General features: G+C 57.0%; 1 protein-coding gene across 2 annotated transcripts in view; it reads right to left on the reverse strand.

Moving 5' to 3' along the window:
- Positions 1–846: 846 nt before the first annotated feature.
- LOC134969699 (myb-like protein X) overlaps positions 847–13,286 on the reverse strand; it is a 235,040-nt gene continuing 222,600 nt past the window's right edge. For both annotated transcript variants that reach the window (XM_063945819.1, XM_063945820.1), the window contains 3 exons: positions 12,535–12,628; positions 10,380–10,422; positions 847–959 (listed from right to left, as the gene is read on the reverse strand). In XM_063945819.1, the coding sequence (XP_063801889.1) occupies positions 928–959; positions 10,380–10,422; positions 12,535–12,628 (169 nt within the window). In that variant the 3' untranslated portion in view covers positions 847–927. The remainder of the gene's footprint in view (positions 960–10,379; positions 10,423–12,534; positions 12,629–13,286) is intronic.

Consider the following 13,286-nt stretch of genomic DNA (forward strand, 5'->3'; position numbering starts at 1 on the left):
CATGTTACCTGTATGTTCCATGGACCTGTGTGTACAATCCCTACCTATGGGGGCTATGAGAGAGGGTTGAGGGATCACTTACCTCTTTGCAGCCTGCGAGGTCCCAGGTACTGTCAGGGTCCTGTGCTTGTATGGGGACAGAGGAGGCTTAACAGCGCCCTCATGTCCTGGGGCATCCGTGATGCTGCCAGAGTCCACGTCCTCGATGCTGACCGCAGGGTGAAGGTAGGACATCACATCTAGGGAGAGTGACAATTATACAAGGCTCCTATGTATATATAGATGGATGACACTGCAGACAGGGTGTAGAATAGCCCCAGGGGAACCCGAGCAGGAAAACATAACTAAGGCTACTGCACCATAACCTGGCCCCACAAATGCCACCAAAATTCAGTGCCACTAGGCCATGCCCCTTCATGGTGAATAAGAATGACAGGGGGAACTTGGAAGGTATTGTGGAGAAGAGAGTGCAAAGAATGGAACTGCACTGAATAGAGAATTACTAGCAATGCCATCATAGGTGGCCAAACAGTCTGCACCCCGGGGTGGGGGCCCTGCGGGAGAGAAAAAAGGGTGGGAAAAGTGATGGTATTTTCTCCCTCCATAGGACCCCCACCCCTGGGTGCAGCACGGCAGGTAAGTGACCCATACTAACATGACACACAGGAAGCGACCAGAATTATAGAAGGGGAGTAAAGCTTCTACCTAATGCTTGGGAGGGTGAGCCACTGTCGCCCTGGAAGGAGGGGTTCAGCACGCCGTCTGTGAGGCTCGGAGGGAGAGAAGGGACTCGGTAGTGGGGTACATTAGGAAGGTCATCTAAAGCTTCTGGAAAGGCAGCTTGTGAGCGGCGCCCATCTCCAGTCCTCGCAGGTGCCAGCCGCAACAGTTCTACGTCTGCATTTTGACGGGACATAATGGCAGGAGCTACAAGGCAAGCAGAGCGCTGGACCTGGAGCCTAAAGAGAAGGTGCATAGGGGAGAGGTTACACATTCCTCAGCCATCCATATGGTATTCACACCACCTCTGCCTCTCACTCCATCACTGGGCACCACCTCTGCCTCTCACTCCATCACTGGGCACCACGTGTCCCTCTAACTCCATCACTGGGCACCACCTCTGCCTCTCACTCCATCACTGGGCACCACGTGTCCCTCTAACTCCATCACTGGGCACCACCTCTGCCTCTCACTCCATCACTGGGCACCACGTCTGCCTCTCACTCCATCACTGGGCACCACGTCTGCCTCTCACTCCATCACTGGACACCACGTCTGCCTTTCACTCCATCACTGGGCACCACGTGTCCCTCTAACTCCATCACTGGGCACCACCTCTGCCTCTCACTCCATCACTGGGCACCACCTCTGCCTCTCACTCCATCACTGGACACCACCTCTGCCTCTCACTCCATCACTGGACACCACCTCTGCCTCTCACTCCATCACTGGGCACCACCTCTGCCTCTCACTCCATCACTGGGCACCACCTCTGCCTCTCACTCCATCACTGGGCACCACCTCTGCCTCTCACTCCATCACTGGGCACCACCTCTGCCTCTCACTCCATCACTGGGCACCACCTCTGCCTCTCACTCCATCACTGGGCACCACGTGTCCCTCTAACTCCATCACTGGGCACCACCTCTGCCTCTCACTCCATCACTGGGCACCACGTGTCCCTCTAACTCCATCACTGGGCACCACCTCTGTCTCTCACTCCATCACTGGGCACCACGTCTGCCTCTCACTCCATCACTGGGCACCACGTCTGCCTCTCACTCCATCACTGGACACCACGTCTGCCTTTCACTCCATCACTGGGCACCACGTGTCCCTCTAACTCCATCACTGGGCACCACCTCTGCCTCTCACTCCATCACTGGGCACCACCTCTGCCTCTCACTCCATCACTGGACACCACCTCTGCCTCTCACTCCATCACTGGGCACCACTTCTGCCTTTCACTCCATCACTGGGCACCACGTGTCCCTCTAACTCCATCACTGGGCACCACCTCTGCCTCTCACTCCATCACTGGGCACCACCTCTGCCTCTCACTCCATCACTGGGCACCACCTCTGCCTCTCACTCCATCACTGGGCACCACGTCTGCCTCTCACTCCATCACTGGACACCACCTCTGCCTCTCACTCCATCACTGGGCACCACTTCTGCCTTTCACTCCATCACTGGGCACCACGTGTCCCTCTAACTCCATCACTGGGCACCACCTCTGCCTCTAACTCCATCACTGGGCACCACCTCTGCCTCTCACTCCATCACTGGACACCACCTCTGCCTCTCACTCCATCACTGGGCACCACTTCTGCCTCTCACTCCATCACTGGGCACCACTTCTGCCTCTCACTCCATCACTGGGCACCACCTCTGCCTCTCACTCCATCACTGGGCACCACCTCTGCCTCTCACTCCATCACTGGGCACCACGACTGTCTCTCACTCCATCACTGGGCACCACGTCTCCCTCTAACTCCATTACTGGGCACCACGTCTCCCTCTAACTCCATCACTGGGCACCACGTCTGTCTCTCACTCCATCACTGGGCCCCACGTCTGCCTCTCACTCCATCACTGGGCACCACCTCTGCTCTCATTCCATCACTGGGCACTACCTCTGTCTCTCGCTCCATCACTGGGCACTACCTCTGTCTCTCGCTCCATCACTGGGCACCACCTCTGCCTCTCACTCCATCACTGGGCACCACGTGTCCCTCTAACTCCATCACTGGGCACCACCTCTGCCTCTCACTCCATTACTGGGCACCACGTCTGCCTCTCACTCCATCACTGGACACCACATCTGCCTCTCATTCCATCACTGGGCACCACGTCTCCCTCTAACTCCATCACTGGGCACCACCTCTGCCTCTCGCTCCATCACTGGGCACCACATCTCCCTCTAACTCCATCACTGGGCACCACGTCTGCCTTTCACTCCATCACAGGGCACCACCTCTGCCTCTAACTCCATCACTGGGCACCACCTCTGCCTCTCATTCCATCACTGGGCACCACCTCTGCCTCTCACTCCATCACTGGGCACCACCTCTGCCTCTCATTCCATCACAGGGCACAACGTCTGCCACTCACTACATCACTGGGCACCACCTCTGCTCTCTCTCCATCACTGGGCACCACCACTGCCTCTCACTCCATCACTGGGCACCACCTCTGCTTCTCGTTCCATCACTGGGCACCATGTCTGCCTCTCATTCCTTTACTGGGCACCACATCTGCCTCTCACTCCATCACTGGGCACCACCTCTGCCTCTCACTCAATCACTGGGCACCACCTCTGCCTCTCACTCCATCACAGGGCACCACCTCTGCCTCTCACTCCATCACTGGGCACCACGTCTGCCTCTCACTCCATCACTGGGCACCACCTCTGCCTCTCATTCCATCACTGGGCACCACCTCTGCAACTCACTCCATCACTGAGCACAACGTCTCTCTCTCACTCCATCACTGGGCACCATGTCTGCCTCTTATTCCATCACTGGGCACTACCTTTGCCTCTCGCTCCATCACTGGGCACCACCTCTGCCTCTCACTCCATCACTGGGCACCACGTGTCCCTCTAACTCCATCACTGGGCACCACCTCTGCCTCTCGCTCCATCACTGGGCACCATGTCTGCCTCTCATTCCTTTACTGGGCACCACATCTGCCTCTCACTCCATCACTGGGCACCACCTCTGCCTCTCACTCCATCACTGGGCACCACCTCTGACTCTCTCTCCATCACTGGGCACCACCTCTGCCTCTCACTCCATCACTGGGCACCACGTCTGCCTCTCACTCCATCACTGGGCACCATGTCTGCCTCTCATTCCTTTACTGGGCACCACATCTGCCTCTCACTCCATCACTGAGCACCACGTCTCCCTCTCACTCCATCACTGGGCACCACGTCTGCCTCTTATTCCATCACTGGGCACTACCTCTGCCTCTCGCTCCATCACTGGGCACCACCTCTGCCTCTCACTCCATCACTGGGCACCACCTCTGGCTCTCGCTTCATCACTGGGCATCCATGTCTGCCTCTCATTCCTTTACTGGGCACCACATCTGCCTCTCACTCCATCACTGGGCACCACCTCTGCCTCTCATTCCATCACTGGGCACCACCTCTGCAACTCACTCCATCACTGAGCACAACGTCTCCCTCTCACTCCATCACTGGGCACCATGTCTGCCTCTCGCTCCATCACTGGGCACCACCTCTGCCTCTCACTCCATCACTGGGCACCACGTCTGCCTCTTATTCCATCACTGGGCACTACCTCTGCCTCTCGCTCCATCACTGGGCACCACTTCTGCCTCTCACGTCATCACTGGGTACCACGTCTGCCTCTCCCTCCATCACTGGGCACCACGTCTGCCTCTAACTCCATCACTGGGCACAACGTCTGCCTCTCTCTCCATCACTGGGTACAACGTCTGCCTCTCTCTCCATCACTGGGCACAACGTCTGCCTCTCACTCCATCACTGGGCACCACGTCTGCCTCTCACTCCATCACTATGCACTACCTCTGCCTCTCATTCCATCACTGGGCACCACCTCTGGCTCTCGCTTCATCACTGGGCATCCATGTCTGCCTCTCATTCCTTTACTGGGCACCACATCTGCCTCTCACTCCATCACTGGGCACCACCTCTGCCTCTCACTCCATCACTGGACACCACCTCTGACTCTCTCTCCATCACTGGGCACCACCTCTGCCTCTCACTCCATCACTGGGCACCATGTCTGCCTCTCACTCCATCACTGGGCACCATGTCTGCCTCTCATTCCTTTACTGGGCACCACATCTGCCTCTCACTCCATCACTGGGCACCACCTCTGCCTCTCATTCCATCACTGGGCACCACGTCTGTCTCTCACTCCATCACTGGGCACCACCTCTGCCTCTCACTCCATCACTGGGCACCACCTCTACCTCTCACTCCATCACTGGGCACCACCTCTACCTCTCGCTCTATTAAAGGGCACCACGTCTGCCTCTCACTCCATCACTGGGCACCACGTCTGCCTCTCGCTCCATCACTGGGCACCACATCTGCCTCTCGCTCCATCACTGGGCACAACGTCTGCCTCTCACTCCACCACTGGGCACCACGTCTGCCTCTCACGTCATCACTGGGTACCACGTCTGCCTCTCCCTCCATCACTGGGCACCACGTCTGCCTCTAACTCCATCACTGGGCACAACGTCTGCCTCTCTCTCCATCACTGGGTACAACGTCTGCCTCTCTCTCCATCACTGGGCACAACGTCTGCCTCTCACTCCATCACTGGGCACCACGTCTGCCTCTCACTCCATCACTATGCACTACCTCTGCCTCTCACTCCATCACTGGGCACCACCTCTGCCTCTCACTCCATCACTGGGCACCACGTCTCCCTCTAACTCCATCACTGGGCACCACCTCTGCCTCTCACTCCATCACTGGGCACCACGTCTGCCTCTCACTCCATCACTGGACACCACCTCTGCCTCTCACTCCATCACTGGGCACCACTTCTGCCTTTCACTCCATCACTGGGCACCACGTGTCCCTCTAACTCCATCACTGGGCACCACCTCTGCCTCTCACTCCATCACTGGGCACCACCTCTGCCTCTCACTCCATCACTGGGCACCACCTCTGCCTCTCACTCCATCACTGGGCACCACCTCTGCCTCTCACGCCATCACTGGGCACCACCTCTGCCTCTCACTCCATCACTGGGCACCAGGTCTGCCTCTAACTCCATCACTGGGCACCACGTCTCCCTCTCACTCCATCACTGGGCACCACCTCTGCCTCTCACTCCATCACTGGGCACCACTTCTACCTTTCACTCCATCACTGGGCACCACATCTGCCTCTCACTCCATCACTGGGCACCACGTCTGTCTCTCACTCCATCACTGGGCACCACCACTGCCTCTCGCTCCATCACTGGGCACCACGTCTGTCTCTCACTCCATCACTGGGCACCACGTTTCCCTCTCACTCCATCACTGGGCACCACCACTGCCTCTCGCTCCATCACTGGGCACCACGTCTGCCTCTCACTCCATCACTGGGCACCACGTCTCCCTCTCACTCCATCACTGGGCACCAGCACTGCTTCTCACTCCATCACTGGGCACCACGTCTGCCTCTCACTCCATCACTGGGCACAACGTCTCTCTCTCACTCCATCACTGGGCACCACGTCTCCCTCTAAATCCATCACTGGGCACCACGTCTGCCTCTAACTCCATCACAGGGCACAACGTCTGCCTCTCTCTCCATCACTGGGCACAACGTCTGCCTCTCTCTCCATCACTGGGCACAACGTCTGCCTCTCACTCCATCACTGGGCACCACGTCTGCCTCTCACTCCATCACTATGCACTACCTCTGCCTCTCACTCCATCACTGGGCACCACCTCTGCCTCTCACTCCATCACTGGGCACCACGTCTCCCTCTAACTCCATCACTGGGCACCACCTCTGCCTCTCACTCCATCACTGGGCACCACGTCTGCCTCTCACTCCATCACTGGACACCACCTCTGCCTCTCACTCCATCACTGGGCACCACTTCTGCCTTTCACTCCATCACTGGGCACCACGTGTCCCTCTAACTCCATCACTGGGCACCACCTCTGCCTCTCACTCCATCACTGGGCACCACCTCTGCCTCTCACTCCATCACTGGGCACCACCTCTGCCTCTCACTCCATCACTGGGCACCACCTCTGCCTCTCACGCCATCACTGGGCACCACCTCTGCCTCTCACTCCATCACTGGGCACCAGGTCTGCCTCTAACTCCATCACTGGGCACCACGTCTCCCTCTCACTCCATCACTGGGCACCACCTCTGCCTCTCACTCCATCACTGGGCACCACTTCTACCTTTCACTCCATCACTGGGCACCACATCTGCCTCTCACTCCATCACTGGGCACCACGTCTGTCTCTCACTCCATCACTGGGCACCACCACTGCCTCTCGCTCCATCACTGGGCACCACGTCTGTCTCTCACTCCATCACTGGGCACCACGTTTCCCTCTCACTCCATCACTGGGCACCACCACTGCCTCTCGCTCCATCACTGGGCACCACGTCTGCCTCTCACTCCATCACTGGGCACCACGTCTCCCTCTCACTCCATCACTGGGCACCAGCACTGCTTCTCACTCCATCACTGGGCACCACGTCTGCCTCTCACTCCATCACTGGGCACAACGTCTCTCTCTCACTCCATCACTGGGCACCACGTCTCCCTCTAAATCCATCACTGGGCACCACGTCTGCCTCTAACTCCATCACAGGGCACAACGTCTGCCTCTCTCTCCATCACTGGGCACAACGTCTGCCTCTCTCTCCATCACTGGGCACAACGTCTGCCTCTCACTCCATCACTGGGCACCACGTCTGCCTCTCACTCCATCACTATGCACTACCTCTGCCTCTCACTCCATCACTGGGCACCACCTCTGCCTCTCACTCCATCACTGGGCACCACGTCTCCCTCTAACTCCATCACTGGGCACCACCTCTGCCTCTCACTCCAACACTGGGCACCACGTCTGCCTCTCACTCCATCACTGGACACCACCTCTGCCTCTCACTCCATCACTGGGCACCACTTCTGCCTTTCACTCCATCACTGGGCACCACGTGTCCCTCTAACTCCATCACTGGGCACCACCTCTGCCTCTCACTCCATCACTGGGCACCACCTCTGCCTCTCACTCCATCACTGGGCACCACCTCTGCCTCCCACTCCATCACTGGGCACCACCTCTGCCTCTCACTCCATCACTGGGCACCAGGTCTGCCTCTAACTCCATCACTGGGCACCACGTCTCCCTCTCACTCCATCACTGGGCACCACCTCTGCCTCTCACTCCATCACTGGGCACCACTTCTACCTCTCACTCCATCACTGGGCACCACATCTGCCTCTCACTCCATCACTGGGCACCACGTCTGTCTCTCACTCCATCACTGGGCACCACCACTGCCTCTCGCTCCATCACTGGGCACCACGTCTGTCTCTCACTCCATCACTGGGCACCACGTCTCCCTCTCACTCCATCACTGGGCACCAGCACTGCCTCTCACTCCATCACTGGGCACCACGTCTGCCTCTCACTCCATCACTGGGCACAACGTCTCTCTTTCACTCCATCACTGGGCACCACGTCTCCCTCTAAATCCATCACTGGGCACCACATCTGCCTCTCGCTCCATCACTGGGCACCACGTCTGCCTCTCACTCCATCACTGGGCACCACCTCTGCCTCTCACTCCATCACTGGGCACCACCTCTGCCTCTCACTCCATCACTGGGCACCACCTCTGCCTCCCACTCCATCACTGGGCACCACCTCTGCCTCTCACTCCATCACTGGGCACCAGGTCTGCCTCTAACTCCATCACTGGGCACCACGTCTCCCTCTCACTCCATCACTGGGCACCACCTCTGCCTCTCACTCCATCACTGGGCACCACTTCTACCTCTCACTCCATCACTGGGCACCACATCTGCCTCTCACTCCATCACTGGGCACCACGTCTGTCTCTCACTCCATCACTGGGCACCACCACTGCCTCTCGCTCCATCACTGGGCACCACGTCTGTCTCTCACTCCATCACTGGGCACCACGTCTCCCTCTCACTCCATCACTGGGCACCAGCACTGCCTCTCACTCCATCACTGGGCACCACGTCTGCCTCTCACTCCATCACTGGGCACAACGTCTCTCTTTCACTCCATCACTGGGCACCACGTCTCCCTCTAAATCCATCACTGGGCACCACATCTGCCTCTCGCTCCATCACTGGGCACCACGTCTGCCTCTCACTCCATCACTGGGCACCACCTCTGCCTCTCACTCCATCACTGGGCACCACGTCTCCCTCTCACTCCATCACTGGGCACCACGTCTGCCTCTCGCTCCATCACAGGGCACAACGTCTGCCTCTCACTACATCACTGGGCACCACCTCTGCCTTTCGCTCCATCACTGGGCACCACCTCTGCTTCTTGCTCCATCACTGGGCACCACGTCTGCCTCTCACTCCATCACTGGGCACCACGTGTCCCTCTAACTCCATCACTGGGCACCACCTCTGCCTCTCATTCCATCACTGGGCACCACCTCTGCCTCTCATTCCATCACTGGGCACCACCTCTGCCTCTCACTCCATCACGTCTCCCTCTCACTCCATCACTGGGCACCACGTCTGCCTCTCACTCCATCACTGGGCACCACGTCTGCCTCTCGCTCCATCACAGGGCACAACGTCTGCCACTCACTACATCACTGGGCACCACCTCTGCCTCTCGCTCCATCACTGGGCACCACCTCTGCCTCTCGCTCCATCACTGGGCACCACCTCTGCTTCTCGCTCCATCACTGGGCACCATGTCTGCCTCTCACTCCATCACTGGGTACCACCTCTGCCTCTCACTCAATCACTGGGCACCACCTCTGCCTCTCACTCCATCACTGGGCACCACCTCTGCCTCTCACTCCATCACTGGGCACCACGTCTGCCTCTCACTCCATCACTGGGCACCACCTCTGCCTCTCATTCCATCACTGGGCACCACCTCTGCCTCTCACTCCATCACTGAGCACAACTTCTCCCTCTCACTCCATCACTGGGCACCACGTCTGCCTCTTATTCCATCACTGGGCACCACGTCTGCCTCTTATTCCATCACTGGGCACCACGTCTGCCTCTCACTCCATCACTGGGCACCACGTCTGCCTCTTATTCCATCACTGGGCAACACGTCTGCCTCTTATTCCATCACTGGGCACCACGTCTGCTTCTCACTCCATCACTGGGCACTACCTCTGCCTCTCGCTCCATCACTGGGCACCACCTCTGCCTCTCACTCCATCACTGGGCACCACGTGTCCCTCTAACTCCATCACTGGGCACCACCTCTGCCTCTCGCTCCATCACTGGGCACCACGTCTGCCTCTAACTTCATCACTGGGCACCACCTCTGCCTCTCACTCCATCACTGGGCACCACCTCTGACTTTCTCTCCATCACTGGGCACCACCTCTGCCTCTCACTCCATCACTGGGCACCACCTCTGCCTCTCACTCCATCACTTGGCACCACCTCTGCCTCTCACTCTATCACTGGGCACCACGTCTGTATACCTTTATGTGTGTATAACTAAAGTGGGACCTGTTATATACATGCATACACATACATACATACATACATACATACACAGACGCCATCACTGAGCACAGACCTGTAGTTATAGTAAGGTCAGCCTAGCTACATACACATACATACATACATACGTACATACCCACACCGTGGTGTACGTACCAGTTTTTTCATATGAGAGAATGGCCGCTGCTTGCTCCAGCACCTGGGAATGACAATGTGCAGAGAGGAAGCGGAGTGTCAGTGTACTACTGCATACTGCTGGCCCAGCATTCCCCATACATGCAATTGTACACATTGCAGCATGGATGGTCCATAATACATCCAGTATCTGTGCACCTGCCAGCCCTGAGAACCTCCCATCAGAGGGGACCTGTAACTGATCACCGGGGGGGGTGAGACCTCTTATGATGAATTGTGGGTTAGTGCACCCACCCCCGAACACACACACACACACACACACACACACACACACACACACACACACACACACACACACACACACACTGCCCCATTCACCTGGAAGTGAGTGGAACACACATGTGTCTTACCCCTCGTGCAGTCCACAGGGTTTTATACATGTCCCTTGTATGCCATCAAACCCCTCCACAACATGCCCCAGATGTGCCACCAGCCCCCTCCACATGCCCCTTATGTGCCATCAGACCCCTTCTTTTGCCCCTTATGTGTCGTAAGACCTCTCCACATGCCCCTTATGTGCCGTCAGGCCCCTCCATATGTCCCTTATGTGCTGTCAGACACCTTCACATGCCCATGTTCCGTCAGACCCCTCCACATGCTCCTTATGTGCCATCATTGCCTTCCACATGCCCCTTATGCGCCGCCAGACCCTTCCACATGCCCCTTATGTGCCGTCAGACCCCTCCACATGCTCCTTATGTGCCATCATTGCCTTCCACATGCCCCTTATGCGCCGTCAGACCCTTCCACATGCCCCTTATGTGCCATCAGACCCCTCCACATGCCCATTATCTGCCATCAGACCCCTCCACATGCCCCTTATGTGCTGTCATTCCCCTTAATGCGCTACCAGACCGCTCCATATGCCACTTATGTGCCGTCAGATGCCTCCATATGCCCCTTATGTGCTGTCAGACCCCTCGACATTGCCCCTTATGTGCCGTCAGACCCTTCCACATGCCCCTTATGTGCCGTCAGACCCCTCCACATGCCCCTTGTCTGCCATCAGACCCCTCATGTGCCATCAGACCCCTCCACATGCCCCTTATGTGTTGTCATTACCCTCCACATGCCCCTTATGTGCCGCCAGCCTCCTCCACATGCCCCTTATGTGCTGTCATTCCCCTCAATGCTCTACTAGACTGCTCCACATGCCCCTTATGTGCCGTCAGACCCCTCCACATGCCCCTTATGTGCTGTCATTCCCCTCCATATGCCCCTTATGTGCTGTCATTCCCCTCAATGTGCCACCAAACCACTCCAAATGCCCCTTATGTGCCGTCAGATCCCTCCACGTGCCCCTTATGTGCCGTCAGACCTTTCCACGTGCCCCTTATGTGCCGTCAGATCCCTCCACATGCCCCTTATGTGCGGTCATTCCCCTTAATGTGCCACCAGACCACTCCATATGCCACTTATGTGCCATCAGATGCCTCCAATTGCCCCTTATGTGCTGTCAGACCCCTCCACATGCCCCTTATGTGCTGTCAGACCCCTCCACATGCCCCTTATGTGCCGTCAGACCCCTCCACATGCCCCTTATGTGCCGCCAGCCTCCTCCACATGCCCCTTATGTGCTGTCATTCCCCTTAATGTGCCACCAGACCACTCCATATGCCACGTATGTGCCATCAGATGCCTCCAATTGCCCCTTATGTGCCGTCAGACCCTCCACATGCCCCTTATGTGCCATCAGACCCCTCCACATGCCCCTTATGTGCCGTCATACCCCTCCATATGCCCTTTATGTGCCGTCAGACCCCTCCATATGCCCCTTTATAAGCAGGTTCCTATGAATGACATCCCCTGGCCTGTAATATTGCCCTGGTGTGGGTAACAGCAATCTGAGCATCCGCACAGTTTATAATAATTATTTTTTGCACACAGGGAGTAGTTATCCTTCTTGGCACCCCCACAGTGATCTGAGAGCAATGGCCAGGCCGCTCATTTGTCAGCTCACCATGAGGAATCGGAGGGCAAGTCAGATAACCATAGACAGGGGGTGCTGTATGTCTGACCACACATCATAACTTGTCTTATCACACAACCTTCAGATTCCTCTGGATTACTCTGTAACACCTGTACCCATATCCATGCAGAAGGGTGTTATCACTACCTCTATACACGGACTGCTTGCCTCCTCCACAGGTACTGCTGGTGCAAGAACTGAGGTGTCCAGAACATCAGGGGGGCACTCCAGGGTCACCTGGCTGAGATGGGAAAGAATATCCAAATTATTCATCTGCAAGTCTAATCAGCAGCACAACTGCGTCACTTCCACCGATAAGGTCCAATAGAACCAGACTCTATGGCAGCTATTATTACTTACCTACCAGGTGATCAGTAAATGAATCCTGTCTCACTACAAAATGAGGCACTAGTAACCTGTTACCTGTATGCCTCTGCCTCATCTGCTGGTGAGCTGTCATCTCTGTGCCTTAACCGTATCAACCAGTGATTTGTGTGCCTCTGCCTCATGTGCTAGGGACCCATCGTCTGTGTGCCTCTGCCTCATGTGCTGGTGACCCGTAATCTGTGTGCCTCTGCCTCATCTACTGGTGACCCGTCATCTGTGTGCCTCTGCCTCATCTATTGGTGACCCGTCATCTGTGTGCCTCTGCCTCATCTGCTGGTGACCCATCATCTGTGTGCCTTTGCCTCATCTGCTGGTGACCCATCATCTGTGTGCCTCTGCCTCACCTACCCATCATCTGTGTGCCTCTGCCTCATCTACCCATCATCTGTGTGCCTCTGCCTCATATACTGGTGATGACCCGTCATCTGTGTGCTTCTGCCTCACCTACTGGTTGTGATCCGTCATCTGTGTGCCTCTCTGCCTCATGTGCTGGTGACCCGTCATCTGTGTGC

The sequence above is a fragment of the Pseudophryne corroboree genome, chromosome 11 (assembly GCF_028390025.1).
Source record: "Pseudophryne corroboree isolate aPseCor3 chromosome 11, aPseCor3.hap2, whole genome shotgun sequence".
NCBI lineage: Eukaryota > Metazoa > Chordata > Amphibia > Anura > Myobatrachidae > Pseudophryne > Pseudophryne corroboree.